At 48.3% G+C, this 20763-nt stretch overlaps 2 protein-coding genes and 2 non-coding genes across 6 annotated transcripts in view; 3 read left to right on the forward strand and 1 right to left on the reverse strand.

Moving 5' to 3' along the window:
* Positions 1-20763, forward strand: part of ARMH1 (armadillo like helical domain containing 1) — a 23777-nt gene continuing 3014 nt past the window's right edge. Inside the window, exons 1-12 of one of the 2 annotated variants that reach the window (XM_035333416.1) lie at positions 1-51; positions 642-784; positions 3082-3299; positions 3670-3738; positions 4268-4434; positions 5255-5451; positions 5872-5956; positions 7720-7842; positions 8091-8163; positions 9179-9308; positions 9990-10067; positions 10415-10523. In XM_035333416.1, the coding sequence (XP_035189307.1) occupies positions 3094-3299; positions 3670-3738; positions 4268-4434; positions 5255-5451; positions 5872-5956; positions 7720-7842; positions 8091-8163; positions 9179-9308; positions 9990-10067; positions 10415-10523 (1237 nt within the window). In that variant the 5' untranslated portion in view covers positions 1-51; positions 642-784; positions 3082-3093. Of the gene's footprint in view, positions 52-349; positions 785-3081; positions 3300-3669; positions 3739-4267; positions 4435-5254; positions 5452-5871; positions 5957-7719; positions 7843-8090; positions 8164-9178; positions 9309-9989; positions 10068-10414; positions 10524-13662; positions 13848-20763 lie in introns of those variants that run through there. The other variant, XM_035333417.1, reaches the window with a different exon arrangement.
* LOC118171156 lies at positions 6253-6367 on the forward strand. Its single transcript, XR_004753075.1, has one exon. It is a non-coding gene; the product is annotated as a U5 spliceosomal RNA (small nuclear RNA).
* Positions 7502-7616, forward strand: LOC118171167. The gene has a single exon (XR_004753085.1). It is a non-coding gene; the product is annotated as a U5 spliceosomal RNA (small nuclear RNA).
* KIF2C (kinesin family member 2C) overlaps positions 10848-20763 on the reverse strand; it is an 18301-nt gene continuing 8385 nt past the window's right edge. For both annotated transcript variants that reach the window (XM_035333415.1, XM_035333414.1), the window contains 11 exons: positions 20644-20734; positions 18961-19024; positions 17784-17875; positions 17385-17527; positions 15848-16052; positions 15312-15422; positions 14734-14801; positions 12895-13003; positions 12701-12817; positions 12212-12338; positions 10848-11556 (listed from right to left, as the gene is read on the reverse strand). In XM_035333415.1, coding sequence (XP_035189306.1) covers positions 11477-11556; positions 12212-12338; positions 12701-12817; positions 12895-13003; positions 14734-14801; positions 15312-15422; positions 15848-16052; positions 17385-17527; positions 17784-17875; positions 18961-19024; positions 20644-20734 — 1207 coding nt within the window. In that variant the 3' untranslated portion in view covers positions 10848-11476. The remainder of the gene's footprint in view (positions 11557-12211; positions 12339-12700; positions 12818-12894; positions 13004-14733; positions 14802-15311; positions 15423-15847; positions 16053-17384; positions 17528-17783; positions 17876-18960; positions 19025-20643; positions 20735-20763) is intronic.

A 20763-nucleotide genomic window follows, 5' to 3' on the forward strand; every position in this document is an offset into this window, starting at 1 on the left:
TGGCTGAGGTGATGTGTCAATCATCCTGAGGTGAGGGGGCTCCCCCTCAGGGTCGGGGTCGGAGGGGCCGGGGGCGGCGGGGCGCCGCGGGGATCGGGCCGGGGCCCGGCGGCGTTTGGGGGCCAGGGGGTACGAGGGGGCTGGGGGGGAACGCAGGGGGTGGGGGAGGACCCGGGGTGGGGGTTTGGGGCTGGGAGGGCGGAGGGTGGGGGGTTTGGGGGAAAGGGGGAAGGGCAGGGTGAGGGGCTGCGGCCTAGGGGCTGCGACAGGGCAGGAGTGAGGGGGTGGGCGAGGGGCTGCGGGGGGTGAACACGGCTGTCAGAGGGGGGCAGGGGGTGTAGAAGGCACTGGGGGCGCTGGGGAGAGTGGAGGGACCATGGGGAGGGGCAGGGTGCCCAGGCGAGGGGAGGACCCGCTGGGGAAGCAGGCTTCGGGTTTTGCCCAGGGCCCTCGGATCCTGGCGGTGCAGGATCCAAAGGTGGCTCCACATCACCGCGGCGCTGTCCTGCCCGCGGGTCCAAGGCTGCGCCTCGTGCCTGGCAGCGCCAGCCTGCCTTTTGGTCTGGTTTAGCATCAGGCTGCGTGCAAACAAGCACCAAACTGCCCCGCGGTCCCTAAATCACTCATGTTTTTCTTGGCAGGAGAAAGGAACTGCCCTGACCCCAGCCCTGGTGTGGTTGTTAGGTCCAGTGGGCTGGGGAGACAGCCCAGCACTGGTGAGAGCAGAGTTTGAAGCTAGCAAAGAGGAGTTATGTGTCGTTTTTAGCACTGACAAACAACGCAGGCAAGTCATTTAACTGCCCTGTGTGTATCTGTATGTTCCTGTATGTAAAGTGGTGATAATAAAAATACCTGGGTATGTTTTCAGGGTGCTTGGCAATGTCATCTTAAGGAGTACTATGTCAGCAGATGCTGTCGTTATAGCAGCCAGAGACTGATACTGCTGTATCCTCAGAAGTCTCGTGATCATTTTTTCAGCTCATTTTTCTTTGCCGTTGATTCATGGGCAAGCTCTTTGTATCAATAAAATCCTCGTGTCTTAAAGCTGCTGGTGGTATTTCTGAATAGTGGAAGCTACTGTAGCTTTAAAATAAAAATAGGGCAGCATTACACCACCAGCATCTCAAACATAAATATGGAAACATTAATTTAGAATCAATTTTAGGATGTTTCAGACTGTAAAGTTCTTTTAACAAGATCTCTGTTGAGGAGAGAGGAGCACTTTATGGGACTGTAAATTTCATGCAAACAGTCTCAGTGAAATACAGATTCCCCCTACATACTAGCTGTTCTCTCAATATCAATCATATGCCTTGCAAGTAATGTTTCACAAATATTCTGTAAATCACAGGAAAACGCTCGCAATAATGTGAAATATGACTTTCACTTGACTGTTTCACCAGAGGCCCCTAACAGGCCATTCTCCTGTCAGCACTAACATTTGTTATGGCTAATAACACTTTCAATCACAACTATTTTGGGAAAATGGATTTATTTTAAACCTGCTTCCCCGCAAAGGAGATCCTGAAAACGCCCTGCCAAGGACACAGGCTCTTTACAGAGCACAGACCGTTAATTCCCAAATGAAATTTCATCTCATCTTAAGTCTCAATTGTTGTGTCTTAGCCAACTTTTTGAAGTCTTTCTTTGTTTTCCGTCACTGAGATACTTTTCACCTCTTGGTCATTGTTTTCAGTGGGGTTCGGATAATAGCAAAAGCAAATTATTTTGAGCATATGTCGTGGGGATATTTTGGAGCTGATTTGTTATTTTGCTCCAGATTCTTGAGGAACAGGCTTAAGAACTTTGCAGATAGCTAATTGTTAATCTTAGTGACTTGTATTGAAAGGAGGTTCTTATTCTGAAACCCGGGGATTTTATGTCATTTTAACTTCTTGGCTCTTAAACCATACTTTAAATAAAACCTGAAATGGTGCTTTTCTTATGTAGGGAGTCCTAACAACTGGATTAAACAAGGAGAGAATTCCTTTCTTACCCTCAGGTGGACGACAATGCACAAGTATTAGTGCAGTTATCTGTGACAGACCGACTTGGTCCCTCTTTCTTCACCTGCGTATGCACACAGATACTTATGCTTAACCGTAAGGCTCCTTGAGACTAGTCAGTGTCCAAAAGCCAAGCACCTACACGTCAGTGGAATTCTTGACTACACGCATGAAGGGAGGGCTTAGCCCTCTGGTATTTCGTCCCCCTACTCAGTGCTCCTTCCCGTTTGTCAAGCTGGAATAGGGGGATATCCTGCTGAGGTAAAAGTGTGGCAAAGTAATTTGGTAAAACACGGATTGCTTTCTGGGACTGAAGGAAGTGCAGACAAGGGATATTTGTGGAGCTTTTGTCTCCTTGCTTATAGTTCTTATTATTTCAGTTCTTCTTGGATTTTTTAATGATGTACCATTGAAAGCTCAGAATGTGCACATAGAAATTAGACAGAAAAAAAATAAAAAAAATAGCAATTTTTCCACCATGCCAAAGGGCCCCAAGCGATTTTGCCGCTGCCAAGGCCAAACATCCTCCTGCAATGGATGTGGGCCCAGCCCCAGTGATTCGCTGCACCCTGTGGGTGAGAGCACGCTGCACTGCTGCACGCTAACAGGCATTTACAGCCCCCTTGACCCTGTCACTCCCCATAAATCCATACCTATTTGTGCTCTCATTTCACTCTATTTACTCTCCGGTAGGTCAGATATGAGATGCAGTGTTCATATCATGAACCTAGCAAGAAACCAAAGTGGGGAGAATGAGTAACATCAAAATGACTTTATTAACACAGCGGAGAAGAGAGTTCCTGTGGTGAAGCCAGCTGCCCTTGGAAAATAATCTCAAGTCTATTGTGGATTCTTTGTGCAGCTTCAGGCTTACCAGAAACTCTCCTTTTAGCTCAGTTTTGCTATCTATGAAACGAGTGTAAAGGAAAAAGATGTAATAAATGGCTAGTAAGTGCTTGAATATTAATATTTAATATTTGCCAGAGAACATTTCAAATGTGATTCTGGTGGTAATTCCTCAATACAGACATTTTCTGTCTTTAAGGCCTTTTTTTAACTTCTCACTTTTCTCTAGGCAGAAGAGATCATGACTTCTGTCAAAGAGCAGGAGGCCATCAGGAAGCTCACGGTTTTCCTGCAAGAATGGGACAGCGGTCACAAAGTTGCTCGAACCCGCATCCTGGACAGCTTTATTAAAATCAATAATGGCAAGACAGAACCAGAGCTGGAGCTGGAATTCTCCCAGGGAGCCAGCTTGTTTCTGGCTCGCCTAACGGCGTGGCTCAGGATGACGTATCTGTTTCCTTGTTTCCTTCACCTCAGCTGAAGGTGGCGCGTGGTAGTGGGATGGAGAGGAAGGGGATGTTCTCTACCAAAAAAATGTTCAAAGATTAAGTGTAGAGATCCATATCCAGCTGCAGGGGAAAAGAAATAGCTATCTAAAGATGGAACTGAGGGAAAAGTCATGTAGCCTGGCTCTCAGGGACCCAGAATTAGTGTTTTTTCTCCTGTTGGGCTGAGTGTGCTGCCTCTGTACACCTTTGAGAGGAAGCTCCATGCTCCCTCTGCCAAAGAGGGTACCCAGGTTCAGAGCTCCACATTGCCAGAGTTGCCGGGGGACTCCAGGATGGTTTGTCATTCTCTCCTTAGCCTTATCGAACAGCTACACGCACAGCACGTGCCTTGACAAGCTGCTCAAGTCTATTGGCATCTTCTTATCTGCAGCAGGCGGGTGAGTATAGAACGTAACTGCATGAGAGGTGCACACAAGGGTGGCAGGGTTAAGGAGAGAAATTAAATAACAGGTCCTGGGCAGGCTTTTGGAAGGGCTGTTTAAGCATTTCCTGCAGGACAGGCCCCAGCAAGGGCTGTGGCTTACTCTAAGTAGGATTTTCAAATGTTCCCAAAATGAAATCCACTGTTGTTGCCCATCACCAGAGCCACTGGGTCACTGGCACGGTGTGGGAGGAACATGAAGGGAACCCGAGTGCAGTGACAGGGCTTTCTGTGCCTGCTGTTCAGTATCTGAAATGAGCACGGGGAAAACAGGAGCTGGTGACCTGCTGCAGAGCGTGCTGCTGGCGGGCATCTGCCGTAGTGGTCCCAGCCGAGCCTCAGGCACCGCGTGTTGGGTGTCTGGGCACCAGGGCCCTGCTACAGTGAGGCGGGAGGTGACAGATCCCAGGAGCACAGAGTGCTCACTCAGGAAGATGGGCTCCAGGGCAGGTGACATTTTGGGCTTTGTTCCCCCATCCCTGCAGGCGCAGATACCTTATTGAATTTCTGGAGATCGGAGGTGTCATGATTCTCCTGGAAATACTAGGGCTGAACCACCTGAAAGAAGAGGACAAAAGGGAGTCAGTCAAGCTGCTCCAGCTCGTCGCAAACGCTGGCAGGAAGTATAAGGAGCTCATTTGTGAAAGCTACGGTAGGCGGTGTGTCCATCTGCGCTTTTTCCTAATTCAGCTGAGGATGTTCGCCGTGACCTCTGGCCCCAGGGCTGCTTGCAGCGCTGCGCCCCTCCTTCCCCCCCACCTGCCGATGGCAGATTGCCGTGGCGTTTGTCTTGCTGGAGGGAGTTCAGAGTCCTGGCTATTGTGGAGTGGTTGTATTTCATCCCCTCTCTGGTTTTAATGAGCTCGCTTTCTTTACAGTGATTTCTTTTGATGTGATATTGCTGTCCTGCTGGTTGCAACTGCTACAGTAAAAACCACAAAACAGTTTCTATTCTTACCTGCAGCGTCTGCCTACCTCTGGAGGTGGGAGGGTTTCTTTCTTTTGAAAGAACCTTATACTGTTGGTTTTTTTTCTATTTTTTTTTTCTCCTGGACACCAGAAGCGAAATGCCATTCATCGCTCTGTAGCTGGGATTATGCCTCAGGTTGTCAGTGACTACAGGGTGATACCTGCTGTCAGAGCTCCCTCCCAGAGAGATAAAGCTGCAGGAGCACCAGCAGGATCCTTAGCAGCACTGTTGGCATCTCAGTGCCAGGTTTGCTCCTTGTATAAATGCCTGCAGAAGGGCTTGGGCCATCTACTCCAGCTGACAGTTTGGCTGACTGGTTTTCCAGCTGGTGTTGTGGCTCCTGATACGAACAAAGAACTTTTTTTCCTGGCTTCTGTTCCTCAAACCATGCTTTGAGTGGGACATGATGATGTGTTTTTGGGGGGGTCTGTCAGCAAAACTGCTGAGAAGCATGACCTGCAGACTCATCCCTACATAATTTGGCACCTCTTTCTCCACACAGGGGTGCAATGCCTTGCCGAGTGGTTGGCCACCTCCACCTCAGCAGAGGCTCAAGAAGAAGCGCAGGTTCTGCTGGACTCCCTGGGCCGCGGCAATCCCAAGTACCAGAACCAAGTCTACAAAGGCCTCATTGCGGTGCTGCCGTGCGCCTCCCCCCGAGCCCAGCAGCTGGCTCTGCAGACACTGGGGGCGATGCAGGTGGGTAGCAGGGGGTGACGGGCAGCGTTCCCTGGTGCTCCCCCTTCCCCAGGCCAAGGGTGGACACAGGGAAGGGCCATGGCTGGGAGAGGGGCTGGTGCTCAGCTGCCCAGTGCTGGCTTGTCCCACTTAACACTTCCTCCACTTTCTATCAGCAGAGGCTGTTGGGCTCAGTACCTCCAGACCCACAGTGGGATATGGCAGGATGGAGGAACACCACCTGAACACAGTGCTGTGGTTTCCTTTGCAACACCCACTGCGGGACCCCAGCCCTGTTCCCATGTGGGTCCTCAAAGGACGCTTTGTATCAGAGGGCAGGGCTCAGCCCCATTTCCCAACACGATCAGGGAAGCACCCCAGTGCCCACAGGCAGACAGCCCGGAGCTGTCCCCTCACCCTGCCCCTGTCCGTGTCCCCCAGGAGCTGGTGGGAGAGGCGCCCCCCGCGCTGGTGGAGCCCCTGCTGGCCGTGCTGGGCTCGGCGCACCTGGAGGTGCAGCACCAAGGTAGGACCCGACCCCGGCGGCCGGGGGTGGCTTAGCGGGGCCGGTTCCCGCGCGCGCGCCTCATTAGCATGTACCTCATTTGCATACCCATGGTGCACCGCGCGGCGCCGCCCGCTCCCGCGTGATCCGGTCCCGTTTCTGCCGCTCCCGCGGGGCCGCTCGGGGCCGGGACCGGGGCTTGGAGGTGGGGAGGGGATGAGGGGAGCGGGGCCGGCGGGGCCCGGAGCGGGCGGGCGGCACCGTGACCTAGGGGGCGGCGGGCGGCGCTGTGGCTGGGCCGGGTGGAAGGCTGGGTTATACTCTGGTTTCTCTTCAGATCGTATAAATCTTTCGCCTTTTACTAAAGATTTCCGTGGAGAGGAACAAGCACGAGTGTCATGGAATTTTTTGAGGCTCTGCTTCGGCAGAGCTGCCTTTGGTTGGTTAAAGACAGAACGAGTGGATGTTTGGCAGGTCTCTCCTGTTGCTTTTTTAAGCTGTTTCTTGCCTGCTTGGTTTTCTTGCTGGCTCTCTGCGAGCAGATGTTGCCCACCAGCTTCTTTCAAAGCGGTTGTAGAGGGCAGTGAGGCCTCCCTGAGGTCTCCCCTGGGGAACACCACCGGTGGCCGGCCGCCAGCCGGTTTCACTCCGTTCACCACCACCACCACTCTCTGGGCCCAGCCGCCCAGACGGTTGTTAACCCAGCCCAGCTGTACCTGCCCAGGCTGTGTGCTGCCAGCTGCTCCGGGAGCACACTAGGGCAGACCGTGCCACAGGCCTTGCTGAAGGCCGGGCAGACAGCAGCCTTTCCCCCATCCCCCAGGCAGGTCACCCGGTCACAAGGAGATGAGCTGGGTCAGGCAGGACGCGCCTTTCATGAACCCGTGCTGGCTGGGCCTGACCCCCCGCTGGTCGCACACACACTGTGCCTGCGCTCCAGACGAGCTGTCCCAGCACCTTTCCTGGCAGCGAGGTCAGGCTGACCAGGCCTGCAGCCCCCGGCCCTCCCCAGGTCCCTTCTTACAGATGGGCCTCACACTAGCTGATGAGACGTGGAGAAGGCACGGAGAGCCTCGGCCTTTCCTTACCCGCGGCAGTCACATTCCCCCCCCGTGTTCAGGAAAGGCAGAAACGGGCACGAGAGGCGTGCAGTGTTTTGAGGCTCCGTCTGGGGCGAGCTGCCCCGGGTCGGTTACCGGCAGGGAAAGGGGGCCGGGGGGCGGGCTGGGGCTGGGGCTGCCCCCGCGCCAAGGGGTGCCAAGCCCCGCCCCTCTCTTGGGCCACGCCCACTCTCTCGCTGCCCTGTCCCTTCGGCCCCGCCCCTCATGCCGCTGCTCATTTGCATACCCAGCGCGCACCGCGGCAGCGCGGCGGGTCCTGGCCCCGTTCCCGCCGTCGCGGCCGCTCCCGGCGCCGTGCCGAGCCCTGCGGGGCGGGGGAGGTGGGGCGGGGAGCGGCGAGGAACGGGGAGCGGGGCCGGCAGGGAGCGGGGCGGGCGGCAGGACCTCGCCGTGAGCTGGGGGGCAGCGGGCGGCGCTGGGGCCGGGCCGGGTAGAATTGTGGAGCATACTCTGGTTTCTCTTCAGATCGTATAAATCTTTCGCCTTTTACTAAAGATTTCCGTGGAGAGGAACAAGCACGAGTGTCGTGGAATTTTTTGAGGCTCTGCTTCGGCAGAGCTGCCCTTGGGTGGTCAAAGACAGAATGAAGTTGTTTATAGCGGAGTGCTTGGCTTTCGAGATAGGACATCCTGGCGTTCCTGAAGGCAGCTTCTTTCCCCGCAGCCCTGCAGCTGCTGCCGGCCCTGATGCCTCTCCGTGTGCGACCGGCCCTGCTGGCGGCGCTGGTGGCCGCGCTGACGCCGCCCAGGCAGGCAGCCATCGCCTCCCGCAGCGAGAGCACCGCAGGTAACGGCGCCCCCGGCTGGGGCTGCCCAGACCTTCAGAGGCCTGCTGAGATCTGCGGGGCGAGGTGGCAATTCCCGCCTGGCCCAGAGCAGGCTGCAGTGGCCTCTGCGGGTGCACCCTACAGGGTACGCAGCCACAGGCGTTCCCTGAGGAGAAATCCTCTTTTTGTGTTACCGCCTCCCCTACCTTCTCGCACCTCAGGACTGTTCCAAAGCATCCTTCTCACTTGGTTAATTTTCCTCCTGCAGACCAAAACGCGCTGTGCCCAAGGGAGCCGATGCTGGCGTACATTCAGCAGGCAGCTGCTGCAAAAGCCATTGGGTAAGAAACTTCTGCAAAACCCACAGGAGCATGAAAAGGACGTTAGGGAAGCATTTTCATTTGAACAGGAATGGACTGAGACATGTTCATCCAAGGAGCATTCCCCTCTGGCACTGCTCTCCGGCTGAACACCCCAGCTCTGCCAAGCCCTGTTCTAGGCTGCTGGGAGATGAGTGTGTTCAAGGCAGAGCTGCTGCCTGAAGGTAGCAGTGCTCAGACCCTGCTACTGACACTGGAGTGGATTGTATTTTTTATTTTTTTTTATAGGGACATGTGGAATCCCTTCAGCTCTGGCCCTCAGTGTTGTCCCCTTTATGGCTGGGCCTGGATGCAATGTGTGTGTCCTTCCACAGCACAGGGCTGAAGGGTGCTGTAATGATCAAGACCACCATATTCTCCACATAGCTGTGAGCCACAAGTAATTAAACCTAAAGCATCAGTTGCTCAGTGGAAGAATCTAGTGATTATGACTGACTGCAGAATCCTTAAATTCAGCCATTTGTGCTAAAGTTTGTGCGTTCACTATGAATTTCTTGCGGTGTCCACAAGATAGTGCTATAAGAACACTTTTTCTGCAAAAGTGGATGATGGGGGGAGGAGTTTTCCTGCAAAGGCAGATGAACTTAGTAGGTACAGAGACCCGCTGGAGCATCTTCCAGGGTCATGCTCACAGAAGCAGTAACATTGGTAGTGTTTCCACTTTGAGTCCTGGGTTCTTTATGGTCAGGTAGGAAACGTTCTAGAATTTAATACACACTAGGAAGCTCCTGACAATAATTAAACTGGTTCTCAGCAAGACCCTGTTAAGTGACTGACACTCAGTGTACAGCCAAATGTTTATTTTCATTTTTTTTCCTGTCTCCTGTCCATTGTAGCCTCTAGGGCAGAGCAGAAACAGGAACATGTCATCTTTCCATTGCGGTCACACCAGGTCTGCACCAAGAGGGCCAGACCCAACTTATTGTGTGCCCCTTCCCCTGTACAGGGTAGGGGCTGATGGCCTGTCTTATTGTAGCATTTTAGCCAAGGAGTCAGCAGAAGTGGCTGAAGAGCTGATCCAGCTGGAAGCGGTGCATGGCCTGATGGTTGCTGTGGGGAACGCGGAACATGCACCCAGCCAGAGACATGGCAGCATCTCCCTGAAGGTGAGCATGATGGTATGTGGTGGTCAGTATAACATAGAGTCTCTTCCCAGAGCACTTGAAGAGAAAGTCTCCCTACATTGTGGGCTTTTTTTTTTTTTTTTCTGAGCACAGCAGACACAGGCTTATTCACAAAGGCAGGAGAGGCACTTCCTTCAGGCAGTAGCTGTGCTTCCTGTCCCATATGCCAGCCACCAAAAAGAGGGTGTTGAGATGCCGGTGTTGGCCCTCACACATCTGTTCTACCTGCCGGCTTGCCAGGAATATCAAGCACAGAGCTCATGGGCTAAACACTGCAGTCAGCCTGGAGCTAGACACTAGCACAGAATTCTAAGCAGGTGCTGCATAAAGAGCCTTGGCCACCTCAGCACAACTTTGTGTAACAGTCACAGGTGATGGCTGGGAAGAAGAAGGACCATGCTGGCAGTAAATACGAAGAGGCTGAAGGAGGGACAACTGAGTATCAGGCTACTCAGGGTGAAAAGGGGGCTACAACCCACTGTTCATCTGAGCAGGCATAGACAGCCATGCTGGACAAAGTAAGGCTTGAGCAAGGGCCCACCAATTCCCTCTTAGGTTTGTTCATGAAGTGCTGCTAAAGGAGGTGACCCAGGGAATAACTGTCATGTAACATGAAGTTATCTAGAGCTGCATCATACATGCACCAACTCTGTTCTGTTGCAGTATTTTGTCCATGCATTTCCCTTTGTGGAAGAGCACATAAAGAAGGCAGTAGGGGACACACTTTTCCAGCTGTTTATGGTAAGCATGCTTTTCTTACATGTTTTAATAGCCCTTGGAGCTCAATCTGTTTTCCATGGGTGCAGAGACTGGACTTTTCACAAAAAATCCAGTCTTGAATAAGATTCCAGAAAAGCCCCCCCTTTGAGAAGTGTTTACCTTCAGGCTGTGTTCAGGAAGACAACTGCTCTGACTCCTTGCTCTTTCAGACTCCTGCTAGGTCTGTAACAGTGGGAACTTGGTGTCAGAATGAGGCACAAGGTGACTTGAGCTCTTCCAAACCAGATCCCTCCTGGGGTGGAGTGCATAGTACGATGCAGGCAGAGCCCAGGTGCTACAAGTCACCATAACACTGTGACCTCTTCCAGGAGAGTCCTGAGACCTGGTACACTAAAATGGATCCAGCCCAGGCTGAAGAACTGGCCTCCAGTCTAGTGGACATCCCCAAAGACATGGCAAGGAAGCAGTCCACAGAAGGTATGTACAAAGCTGGGGTCACAGTCACTTCTCCAGCAACACTAACATCTATCACGAATTACTCACGCTGTTGGAAAGCTGCTGAACATGTTACTTTATATGGCACATTTACCATTTCCCACATGGAAGATACACGTGAAGTAACAGCCTGGGGCTACCTTTGAAGCCTAACTAAACTCCATAGGTACAAAGCAGGCACAGGGCCCTTCCCATTTTCCTGCTACCAAAAGGGCAGAGCCACTCACTACAATGCTGGGCTTTGCTCAAGTACAGGAGACTGGTTTAGAGGCTCCCCCCCCACTAGGCAAGATCTACCCAGCAGGATCTCAATTAAGAAACAACATTTATTTTAAGTGATTTTTATGCAAACATTACAAGTGTAAAGACTTTAAAAAGAAGCTTCCTCCAAGAAGTCAGCCTCTCTCCACAACACCAACTAGTCTTTAGGAACAGTTAGACTTTTAGCAAAAAATCAGTAAGAAATTTTATAAGATAGAAGTTAATTAAATACAGGAACATTTATTTATCAAGTTTCTTAAAATACTGATTTTTTATAGTTACATATAGTCCATTTTCTTCCTAGAAGAGACTTGTAAAAACGTTTTGCAATGTTTCAAGCACATCTGGACCAAAAGTTATATGTACACCGGAAAATTTCACATGTGTATCTAGTTCTATCAGAGGAGACCACCGTCACTAACAAAGGACCAGATGTTAGACACATCTATCACACTCTCAGGGCCCCCTCCCCAAGCCTTGCAGGCATGGTTTCTAGCAGGGTCTCCGCAGAGTCCCCTGATACCAGGCCATGAAGAGAGAGGCTGCCACGTTCGCTGCCCTCAGGCACACCAGACCTGCAGACACCCCACTGCATTTAAAATAGGAGTTACTCAAACCACTGACAAACATGCAAGACATACAGAAGACTGCTTGTGAACCAGGTTTTGCTGTATTTACTGAGGCCTGTGCTTGCTCATCTGCTTGCTGGCTTGCTCCTCCAGCTGCATGGCAACCACCAGGGAATCCAATGTTTCTGTAATGGAGGACAGGATTAGCAGGGGGGGACTGACCTGAGGGCTGAGTTCTCCAGCCCAGCTGTTCCTCTGAGCAGCTCAGCTGCTGCCATCTGCAAGGGCCACAGAGGCAAATGAACTGTGCAAGAACAGCTCAGCCAACATCAGATCCCCACCATCACATCCTGCCTGATCCCACAAAGCTCTTCAGTTGTACTATGAATAGGTATTAAGGCCCAATATCCATGAAAACAAAGGTGGAAACAGTAGACATACCCCTACAAATGCCTGACATGGCATTGAAATCTGAAATCTACTTCAAGTCACTTTTTTTGGGCAAGGCAAGAGAAACTATATCACCACTTATTAAAACAGACTTCAACTCATCTTAGTGGGTGCAGCATTATTCTCAAGAGAGGGCAGTTTTATATGGCATTGAAAAGTGGAATATACTAGCCAAAATTTTCCTTTGAAAAGTGCAGACAATGGGACATTTCAGGTCTGATGATCACCTAGCAAAGTGCTCAGAACTATAAGCAGTGCAGAAGGACTGGGTGCTCAACACCACCACCACTCCCAGATAGATAAGCTGGTGTTATTTCAGATCTTCAAGATTAGTGACAGTACTATTCAGAAACTCTTGAGTAGGCACTATCTCAAGAAGCATTAACATACCTCTGACACTAAGGAAATTTCTTGAGCTCTCCTCTACGAAGTACTTAGCTCTGCCCACAAAGGTCTCGAGATCATAGTCTGGTTGCTCTGTGATTCCCAAGAGGTAGTCAAGTTCAGTTGTCATTTTCTGTATTTACAAGAAAGACCATGAAGAGAAATCAGAGAAGTCAACTTTCTGGAAATTCAATGAGTTTCTTTGAATATGGCACACCAAATCAGAGCTGAGCTTCAACAGGCCAGTATCAGTTGGTACAAGCAGAGATTGCTAGCTGGAGGGGAAGGGGACTGGCTGGCCACAAGCACCGGAATTCCAGTTTAACCAGTTGGGCAGGAAACCATGGGGAAAAGCTGGCAGTGAGGAAAGGTAACACCACTGACAGCATCTTGCATTACAGCCCACAGCCTACCCAGTAGCACTCAGCTCAGACAAGGCAAGGTCCTATCAACATAGAGAAGGCAGTTTGGGCTGGGCTTGCCTCGGCCACCTACCTGTCTCAGTTCTCTAAGCTGTTCAACAACCTTCTCCTCCCGTTCACCAATCTGAATCATAGCCTCACGGAAATTGAACATGTGGGGAGACATATCTTCCTCCTCATCCTTGGAGAGCTGCAAGAATGAGTCCAAGTAAGAACGGCAGGTTGTTTCCAGCTTTAAGATTTGTTCCACCCACTGCCCACACATACATTGTGTTGAAGACCTGAGCTTTCTCCACTGATCTCCGTTTCCTCATTCTCAATCTCCATGTGATTCTGTGTTTCACCACCTCCATTATGAGGGCTGAGCTCTTTCACTCTGCAATGAGAAGATTTACCGCTCAGTCTTTCAGCAACTTCAGAGTGACCGCATCACAAAACAGCTATTGCAATCAGTGCTCAGCATTGACTTCATTGACTAATGAAGTCAGAAACATTTGACTTAAAGAAATACATTACCACACCTGGAACAAGCTTTCATGGACAAACTCCAGGGGACTGTGGGAAGGAAAGCTGAGAAATGTGTCTCTATGTCCAACCTAGCCACATCAATTTAGGACCTCTCCTGGAGAGAAGTGTTCCAAGTATACAATGCAAAGCCTTTCACACACACAGGCTATCTTCCACATGTCAGCTTGGTTAGTCATGACCAGCTAAGAGGACTTTGTGTGGAAAGAAGAGAAATAAGGCTGATCCCCACCCCTCCCATAGAGGCCCTCCATGCCAGAATAGGCCTATAAGGATAAAAATCATATCTGATGACATGGAGCTAGCAGTAGAGGTCAGGCATCAGCTAGGTGCTTCATTCTAGTTAGTAGTGTCAGCTTCATATTTCCAGCAAGTTCCAGCTTACAAACCCTCTTTATAGCTTGAACTTGCCTTGTGCAGTAGCTAAGAATCCAGTGGGTACAACTGAAGACTAGCATCTTACTGAAGCACACCATAAGTCAGACATTGCATTTTGTCCTGTACTTTCAGGTGACTAGGAATGACTGTCCACCAGAAAAAAAAACAACTTCAGAACAAAATCTGGAAATCTGTCGAGATCCCTAGTGCTCCTGAATGCTTGTGGCTTGAATTAGCGGACATCCTTCCAGAGGCTGGAAAGGAGAGGACCGAGCAGCCTTTTGTGAACCAAACGAAGGAATGCTACCAAATCTGAAGTGTGGAAACGTCATCTTGTTAACGTATGACAAGTCATAGGCTCTGCAGCCACAGCACACAGATCCACACAACACGGTATCAGCAACAAGTACCACTGACCCTAGTGAAAGATGGAAAGGCTTAGCTAGTTCCTTAGCTGTTGAGCTTAGACTTAAAATACAGGGTGCTCTCCCTGTAGCTCTAGAGTCTGCCTGTCCCTTTTTGCTTGTCACCTCACCAGAGAGGTGTAAGGGCATGTAAGGGCTCACTGCTCTGCACAGTAATTCCAGGTTTCAGCAAAACCCCCTTGTGGATCTTGAGTCTCAGTCCCTGCAAATCTTTTGTGCACTGCAGATACCCAAAGCCCAACCATGGGGCATTCAAAATCCACACTCACACCATTTGCTGCAAGGCACCCGAATTCTCCAGATTTCGCCCAAAGTCTCCGAAGTGTCATACCCTATTAGCTTCTATTAAAGTCCATCAAAAACACCTACTGTCCTTCTGCATCATTTTAGGGTCATGTCAGGGAAACATTCTTAGCACACACACAGGGGACCCTGCATAAAATATTGCAAAAAGTAAAGGTCATGGATGTAACCATTCAGGACGTGTTGCTAACAGGGTAAACTCCCTACAAAAAACAAGGTGGTCTGAAGTTTCAGATGAGACATTCCTCTGAGTAAAGGAGACAGTTATGGTTTTTACACAATCTGTTACCCTCCCCCCCAAAAAACACAAAACCACGCCCATGATAGTTTCTGAAGACAGCTTTAAGATGATTTGCTCCCAGCAAATGTAACCTCCAAGCTGTCACCATGGACAATGACACCAAAAGAACTTTTGATCAGTGTAAAAGCAGCCAAAACACATTCTGCAATAAGAGTAGAATCCCCAGACCATTACCTGTCAGCGTATCTCAGTGTGTTTAAGGTGTACTCGCATGAACTCATGCCCGGAGAAATCATTGCTATCTGCAAACAGAACAGAAAGCCACACTGAGTCCCACGTCTGCCTTTTGCTCACATTAATGGCCCTGCAGATCTCACCAGGCAGCTGGGAGATGTTAGGGAAAAGGATCACAGTGTTAAGATGTTATCAAGTCTGTTTTTCCTTATGGTTCCTGTGGGACATGCCAGTGACTGTATCCAGCTTTCCACTGGCTTTGTGTGCACCCATGGTGCTCTGCCTCCCACAGGAAGCAAAGCCCTTAGAGCACACACCAGGCTCTACTGTAGATCCACTGTATGAAAGTGGCTTCTGCTGCCCTGTTCCTACTGGGGCTGGATCAGAGCTCACCAGTTGTTGGTCTCAGTTGCTCTGGGTGAGTTGAGGAGAAAAACTGCAAGACTTTTTTTTGCAGAGAACTGAAGCTTTGTGACTTCCAAGTCCCCTCCCCTTAGAAAGGAAGCATGCAGCTATCTGGGCAAATTGCAGAGATCACAAGCAGTGAGTGGGTTCAGCTGTGCCACACACATACTCACCATACAGGTTCTGGAGTTAGTTCCTATGAAAGAGTCTCTTAGCACCTGGGTCAGCTTGCTTTCCCGGAAAGGGGTATGAGATTTGTTCTGGCCTAAAGCTCGGATACATTCCTAAGAAGAGACAAGTCATGAATGCAACGTTTGCATCTTTTCTCAAACAGCTCTGCAAGCTACAACCACCAACTGCAAGTAAACCCAACAGGCTGGGGAATGGTCACCTCCATTGATCTGTACATGCTTCATAGCCTTTTAAATAGGCTCCACATATTTGACTGTCACAAGATACATGGCATATCCACCACACATTTAATAAAAACGTGAATGAAGCTTGAAATGGGTGTCTGACAAAACTACACTGCCTTCCTGGAAACATTGTAAATGGAAGTACACACAATTTTCATGGTTATTAAAATTCAAAACTAGAATCCCTTTAGCTGTCCTGTTTCTTTCTAGTGCAAGGGAAGAGTAGATAATCCCAGAGTTAAACAGAACCCACGTTCTGAGTAGTACCACTTGCTCCTTGAGCTATAGCTCACCTTCAAAGCTAGCAAGCTTTTATTGATTTCTGCACCTTCCATTCGTGTCTGCCTGTCAGCACTAGATGTGTCCGCACCCCTCTCGTTTCCTGCCAGATCCACCAAGGAAAATTTTCCAAGCAGCTTCCCTCTTCGGCGTAGTATGATTTGGAAGCAGGCATGTGACCGTGAAGAGCTAGCATTTGCAAAAGTTTGTCCAGATGTCCTACAACAAATAGGCAAACGAGTGTTAGAGCTGTGTCACAGAATGCTCTGAGGTCCCAACAGCACTAGACCTGCAGCCATTCAGTTAAGGTTGTTTAACCCACACGTTAACACCTCAAGATTGTGTGAATTACAGAATCACTTCTAATATCAAGCTACCTGGCTCAACTCAACCTGCCTGCTCTAGGATATTTTTCTGACTGCTAATACCTCGTATGTATCTGAAGCTAGAAGAAGTATCTTCAGCACAGCATCTTCTTGCCACAGAGCAGACCATGTGTCATTCTCCTAATGCATCTGCTATCACACGGTAAGCCCAGCCAAGCTTCCTCCACTGAACAGCATTAGCTGTGCTAGCACATTACAGTCATGGTAAATCCCTTCCCCAGCCAAGCTGGCTTGCTGGTTAACCTCTGCACCTGCCCTGTCACTGCAAGAGATTGGAGTCTGATAAACCTCACTGTGACCTTCACCATCCTTTATATTTATACCCTGCAAGGGCTGGCAGGTTTGCTGTCCCACCCACATCCCTGTTCCTAGGAGAAGATGGAAGGAGGATATCCTTAAAAATCACTGGGGAAGGCAGACATCTGAAGTATGAGACAGTTCTTGGCTGAAATGTCATTCTGCTGTGCACGCTTTTTTGGCTAAATGAGCTTTCAGGATGCACATGCAATGTAATACAGCAGCCAAGATCTCATTTGCCAAGTAATATTTCCCTAACAGCTGCACCTTATTAGACTTGCTGATATAGAATTTAGCCCCTGATTAAAGACAAGCCAGTACAACAGTAGAGATGCCCCAACTGCAGCCAGCCTGCCAAGATGAGCAGCCAAGCCTACAGCTGTCCCTCAGCACCTTCTCTCAGGGATTCTTTAGAGAAGATCCTCAAGTGACATGCAGCATTTCTGCTGTTAATGGAACAACTCATCTGGCCTGCAGTTAAGACAGTATTTTTGCAGCTATAGCTTGATGCCAGCTGCTCTTCCTTGATCTTACACAGGAACTACTTATGTTCCTGTAAACTGCTTCTAAGAAGTAGGCACTCAGCTTTGGGACCAGGGCAGCCATCTCCTCAGATGAGCGGTCTCTCTCTTCTGGAGAGATGTGAGGACATGTGGTCACTATGGAAGGAAGGCTAAGCCCATCCCTGCCAGTCCTTCATTCTGTAACCCTTTTGTTTTCACGCAGAGGTGTGGATCAGTGCCGGTCTGTTACTGGGTACAACAGCCTCCTCTTTGAAATCTCCAAGCCCTGGGCTACGGTCATCACATTTTTGCAGATACAGAGGTACAACAGGACATGGACTTCTGATTGTTTTAAGGCATCAAACCTGCATGCACTGCCCATCTCAATCATTCTGATGACATCTTCAGCACAGCTGACTTGTCTCTCTTGAAGGCCAACCACCTGGACCTGCTGCTTGCCATCCTCCAGGACTCGAAGCTTTGCCTTCTTATTCAAGAGATCAAACACCTATATTAAGGCAACAAATTCAAGGCAAATCTGAACAACGCTCCTTGAGAAAGAGACTTGAGACTATGAAGACAGCACAGACTAAGTCGAGAACTACACAGTACAGCACATTTAATGTAGTCTTCCAATTCAATTCTAAACATGCCAAGAACAGAGTACATAGAACTACTGAAGCTATTAAAAGTTTATTCCACTACTTATCAAGTATGCAAAGAAGTCATGCCATGATTATTTCTTAAAAAAAAAAAAGTCTTACCTTTCCATTGTATATTTCAAAGAAAGTCACATAGACTTCCAGGTCCTGACTCCTGTACCTGGGCTGGTTTAGAAGAAGGAAGACATCTTGTGCTGGTGAGGAAAGACAGGAGTTTACTTAACTACATTAGAACACATCCTAGCTGCTACTTGAACTGCTTTTGAATATTGCTTAGCCATAATGTAGTGCTTCTGGCAGCTGAATGGTAACTATCCCAAGCAAACACTTGGTTTCTATTGTTAATATTACTTGCAGACAGCAATGCTAACTGATCCAGTAAGATCAGGAGAAGCACATACTGTCCCCTTGCTGGTCTGGGAGAAAATCATCATCTGCTGTTGCTTGGACAGGTTTGCAAGAGTCAAGCATTTGTTTGAAGCTCTTCCTGTGGAAAACCTAGAAGACACCTCTCTGAGCATCAGCAATGCTGCTGGAGACAATTTAACAGATTAGTTGGCCCTTTGTTTGAATCCAGTTCAGTCTCTCACAAATGGACTTCACACTTTGATCTGAAAAGCAGACTTTCCTTCAGAGCCAGTCATAATTGATTCAGAGACTAGCAAAGAGCTGCTTATTTCAACTGCCTTGCTACACACATAATTTCACAATATACTTTTCTGTAGGGAAAGTACAAGAGGTCAGGGTTCATGGTGCATTCTAGGGATTGTATCAAGGAGGCTTTTACAAAATATTCTCAGAAACAGGTGCTTACATGTGCCTTCTTTTGCATCTAGTGCTTAAATTAAAAATTACATTCATATGCTTTCTGTATAAAAAGCTTTATATCAGAAATGGGTAGTGTTCTGTTGCATTCAAGTCAGGCTATTTCCAAACACCATCCTTAGGCTGAGACAAAAGCAAAGTAGAACTAATCAAAATTAAATATTTCAGCCCAGCAAGTGTCAAACTAGAAGATATGTCACCCATCTCAAAAGCAAATATTTTCTGACAAGTGATAAATAGCAGGTGGATCTATAAAACTAGATGTTGGATGGAAAATACAGTTTGTGAAACTGAAAAACTAATCTCACCTTCTGCAAACACCACTACTTATTAACGAAAACTTGTGTATCTTTTCCCAGAAAAAAAAAATCAAAGTATCCATACAAAAACAGACCTTATCTATTTAAGAAAAGCATGCACAAATTTGATTTTCATATCTAAAGAATCAACTTACATGCAAAAGCATATATGCCCTTCGAGGCATTCTGTGCTCTCCCGGAAAAGTCTCCGCCCATAGTCTGTGAAGAGAAAAGGCCATCAAAAGTGAGATATGGCACAAGAGCAAGTCAGGCTACCTGATTTTAGTACTGAGAACGTACTGGGAAGTTATCACATATATGATAAGTGATGTCAGTGAGGTGATTACAACAGTAAAATTAAAATTTAGTTTTCTACTTCCCTATCAGTTCAGAGAGGAGATTTGGACTATGCAAAGTGTCAACTAAATGCCTGTAAAGCTCTGCAGTGCTAGCTACTTCATAGGAATTCAGTGCACTTGTTCCTGCTAGGGGAAATGCAAGTGCAACTGAACAGCCTCCAGCCAGAGCGAAGACTCATTTGTTTGGAAATAAGTTTAGTACCATTTTCACCGTGACTTGCAAAAACTCACGTGTTTTTGCAAAATGAATCAACCTTGTGCACCAAGCTTCTTCCTGTACCTTCTTTGACAGATACCATTAATCTTCCCAGAATTGTTACTTGGTGCTATCTCAGTGAACTGCTTTACCATTTTTCATATGAAATGGAATCATTTAAAACACAACTCAATCCCACGATATATTCTCAATCTACCAGAGTTTAATATGCAGCATTCCAGTCTCAAGGTGCAGCTATTGTCCTTGCACTACTTCTGTGCCCTAGGATCAGGAAGGGGAAGTAATTAAGAAATTGAAGTAATTAAGAAATTTGAATGCCTCACGGTTGAGTGATGCTCAGCTGAGCAGGTTTTTCTGCACATTTTAGTGCAATAAAGACAGCCTATATGCCTATATCCAGATCTCTACAGTGCTTCCTTTTGGGTTACTGGAAGAGATCAACAGTTGACTACATAATAGTGATATGAGAACCTAGCCTAAACTTTGCATCTAACACTTCAATGACAGCACCTGTCTTATCATTTAAGCTGGTAAGCTAGCCAAGTCCAGTCCATATCACCTTGGTCTGACATAAAGGCTTCTTGCAGAGCAAAAAGACAATGGATTTGGCTCCACTATCATAGTGTAAAGAAAGAATTTCCATTTTCCTTCCCTTTAGTTTCTAGAAGGGGAAAAAGACAACCCAGTTGTTGAAAATTTAGAACATAACACCTCTGAGGCAGAAAACACAATCTCCACTTCTCTTGAAACTGCAGGTGGTGGGCTGGAAGGAGTGGTTAGAAAGTGAACACAGTAATTTCCACCACTTCACAGTACGAGATCATTTAAGCATTCATGTGCAACAAGAAGCATTTTCTTACATAACCGCTAAAGTCTTTGGAATGTCTCCAAACTCAAAATGCAATACAGACAATAGCCTTTGTCTCAGATGTAGGCTAATAGCCCTGCTTTGCAAAGTTAGGGCAGCAACAACAGTTTGAGGCAAGGAATAGCTATGGCTCTGTCACTAACATGTCAGGATATCCTCAGTTCTAAGTCCTTAAAAATCCAACTATGGGATAATTTTAGCATGGCTTTACTCACAACTTCAGAGGAAAACCACTAATGCTTCTAACTACAGAAAAAGAGAATTAACAACTGAAGCTATTGTCTTGTTAAGAAAATAAAGCAAGATTTGAGCTCCTTTTACAATCATTTAATATCAAGGAACTTCAACAATTTAGATAAAGATAGAAAATCTGATACTTTGGAGAAAAACTTACATGTGTCTTGCCGCTGCCTGTCTGGCCATATGCAAAACATGTTGCCTTGCCACCCTCAAAGATCGTCTGTACAAGAGGCCTAGCAGTGAACCTGGACAATCAAAAGGTAAAATACAGTTA

Source organism: Oxyura jamaicensis, chromosome 8, assembly GCF_011077185.1.
Source record: "Oxyura jamaicensis isolate SHBP4307 breed ruddy duck chromosome 8, BPBGC_Ojam_1.0, whole genome shotgun sequence".
Classification (NCBI taxonomy): domain Eukaryota; kingdom Metazoa; phylum Chordata; class Aves; order Anseriformes; family Anatidae; genus Oxyura; species Oxyura jamaicensis.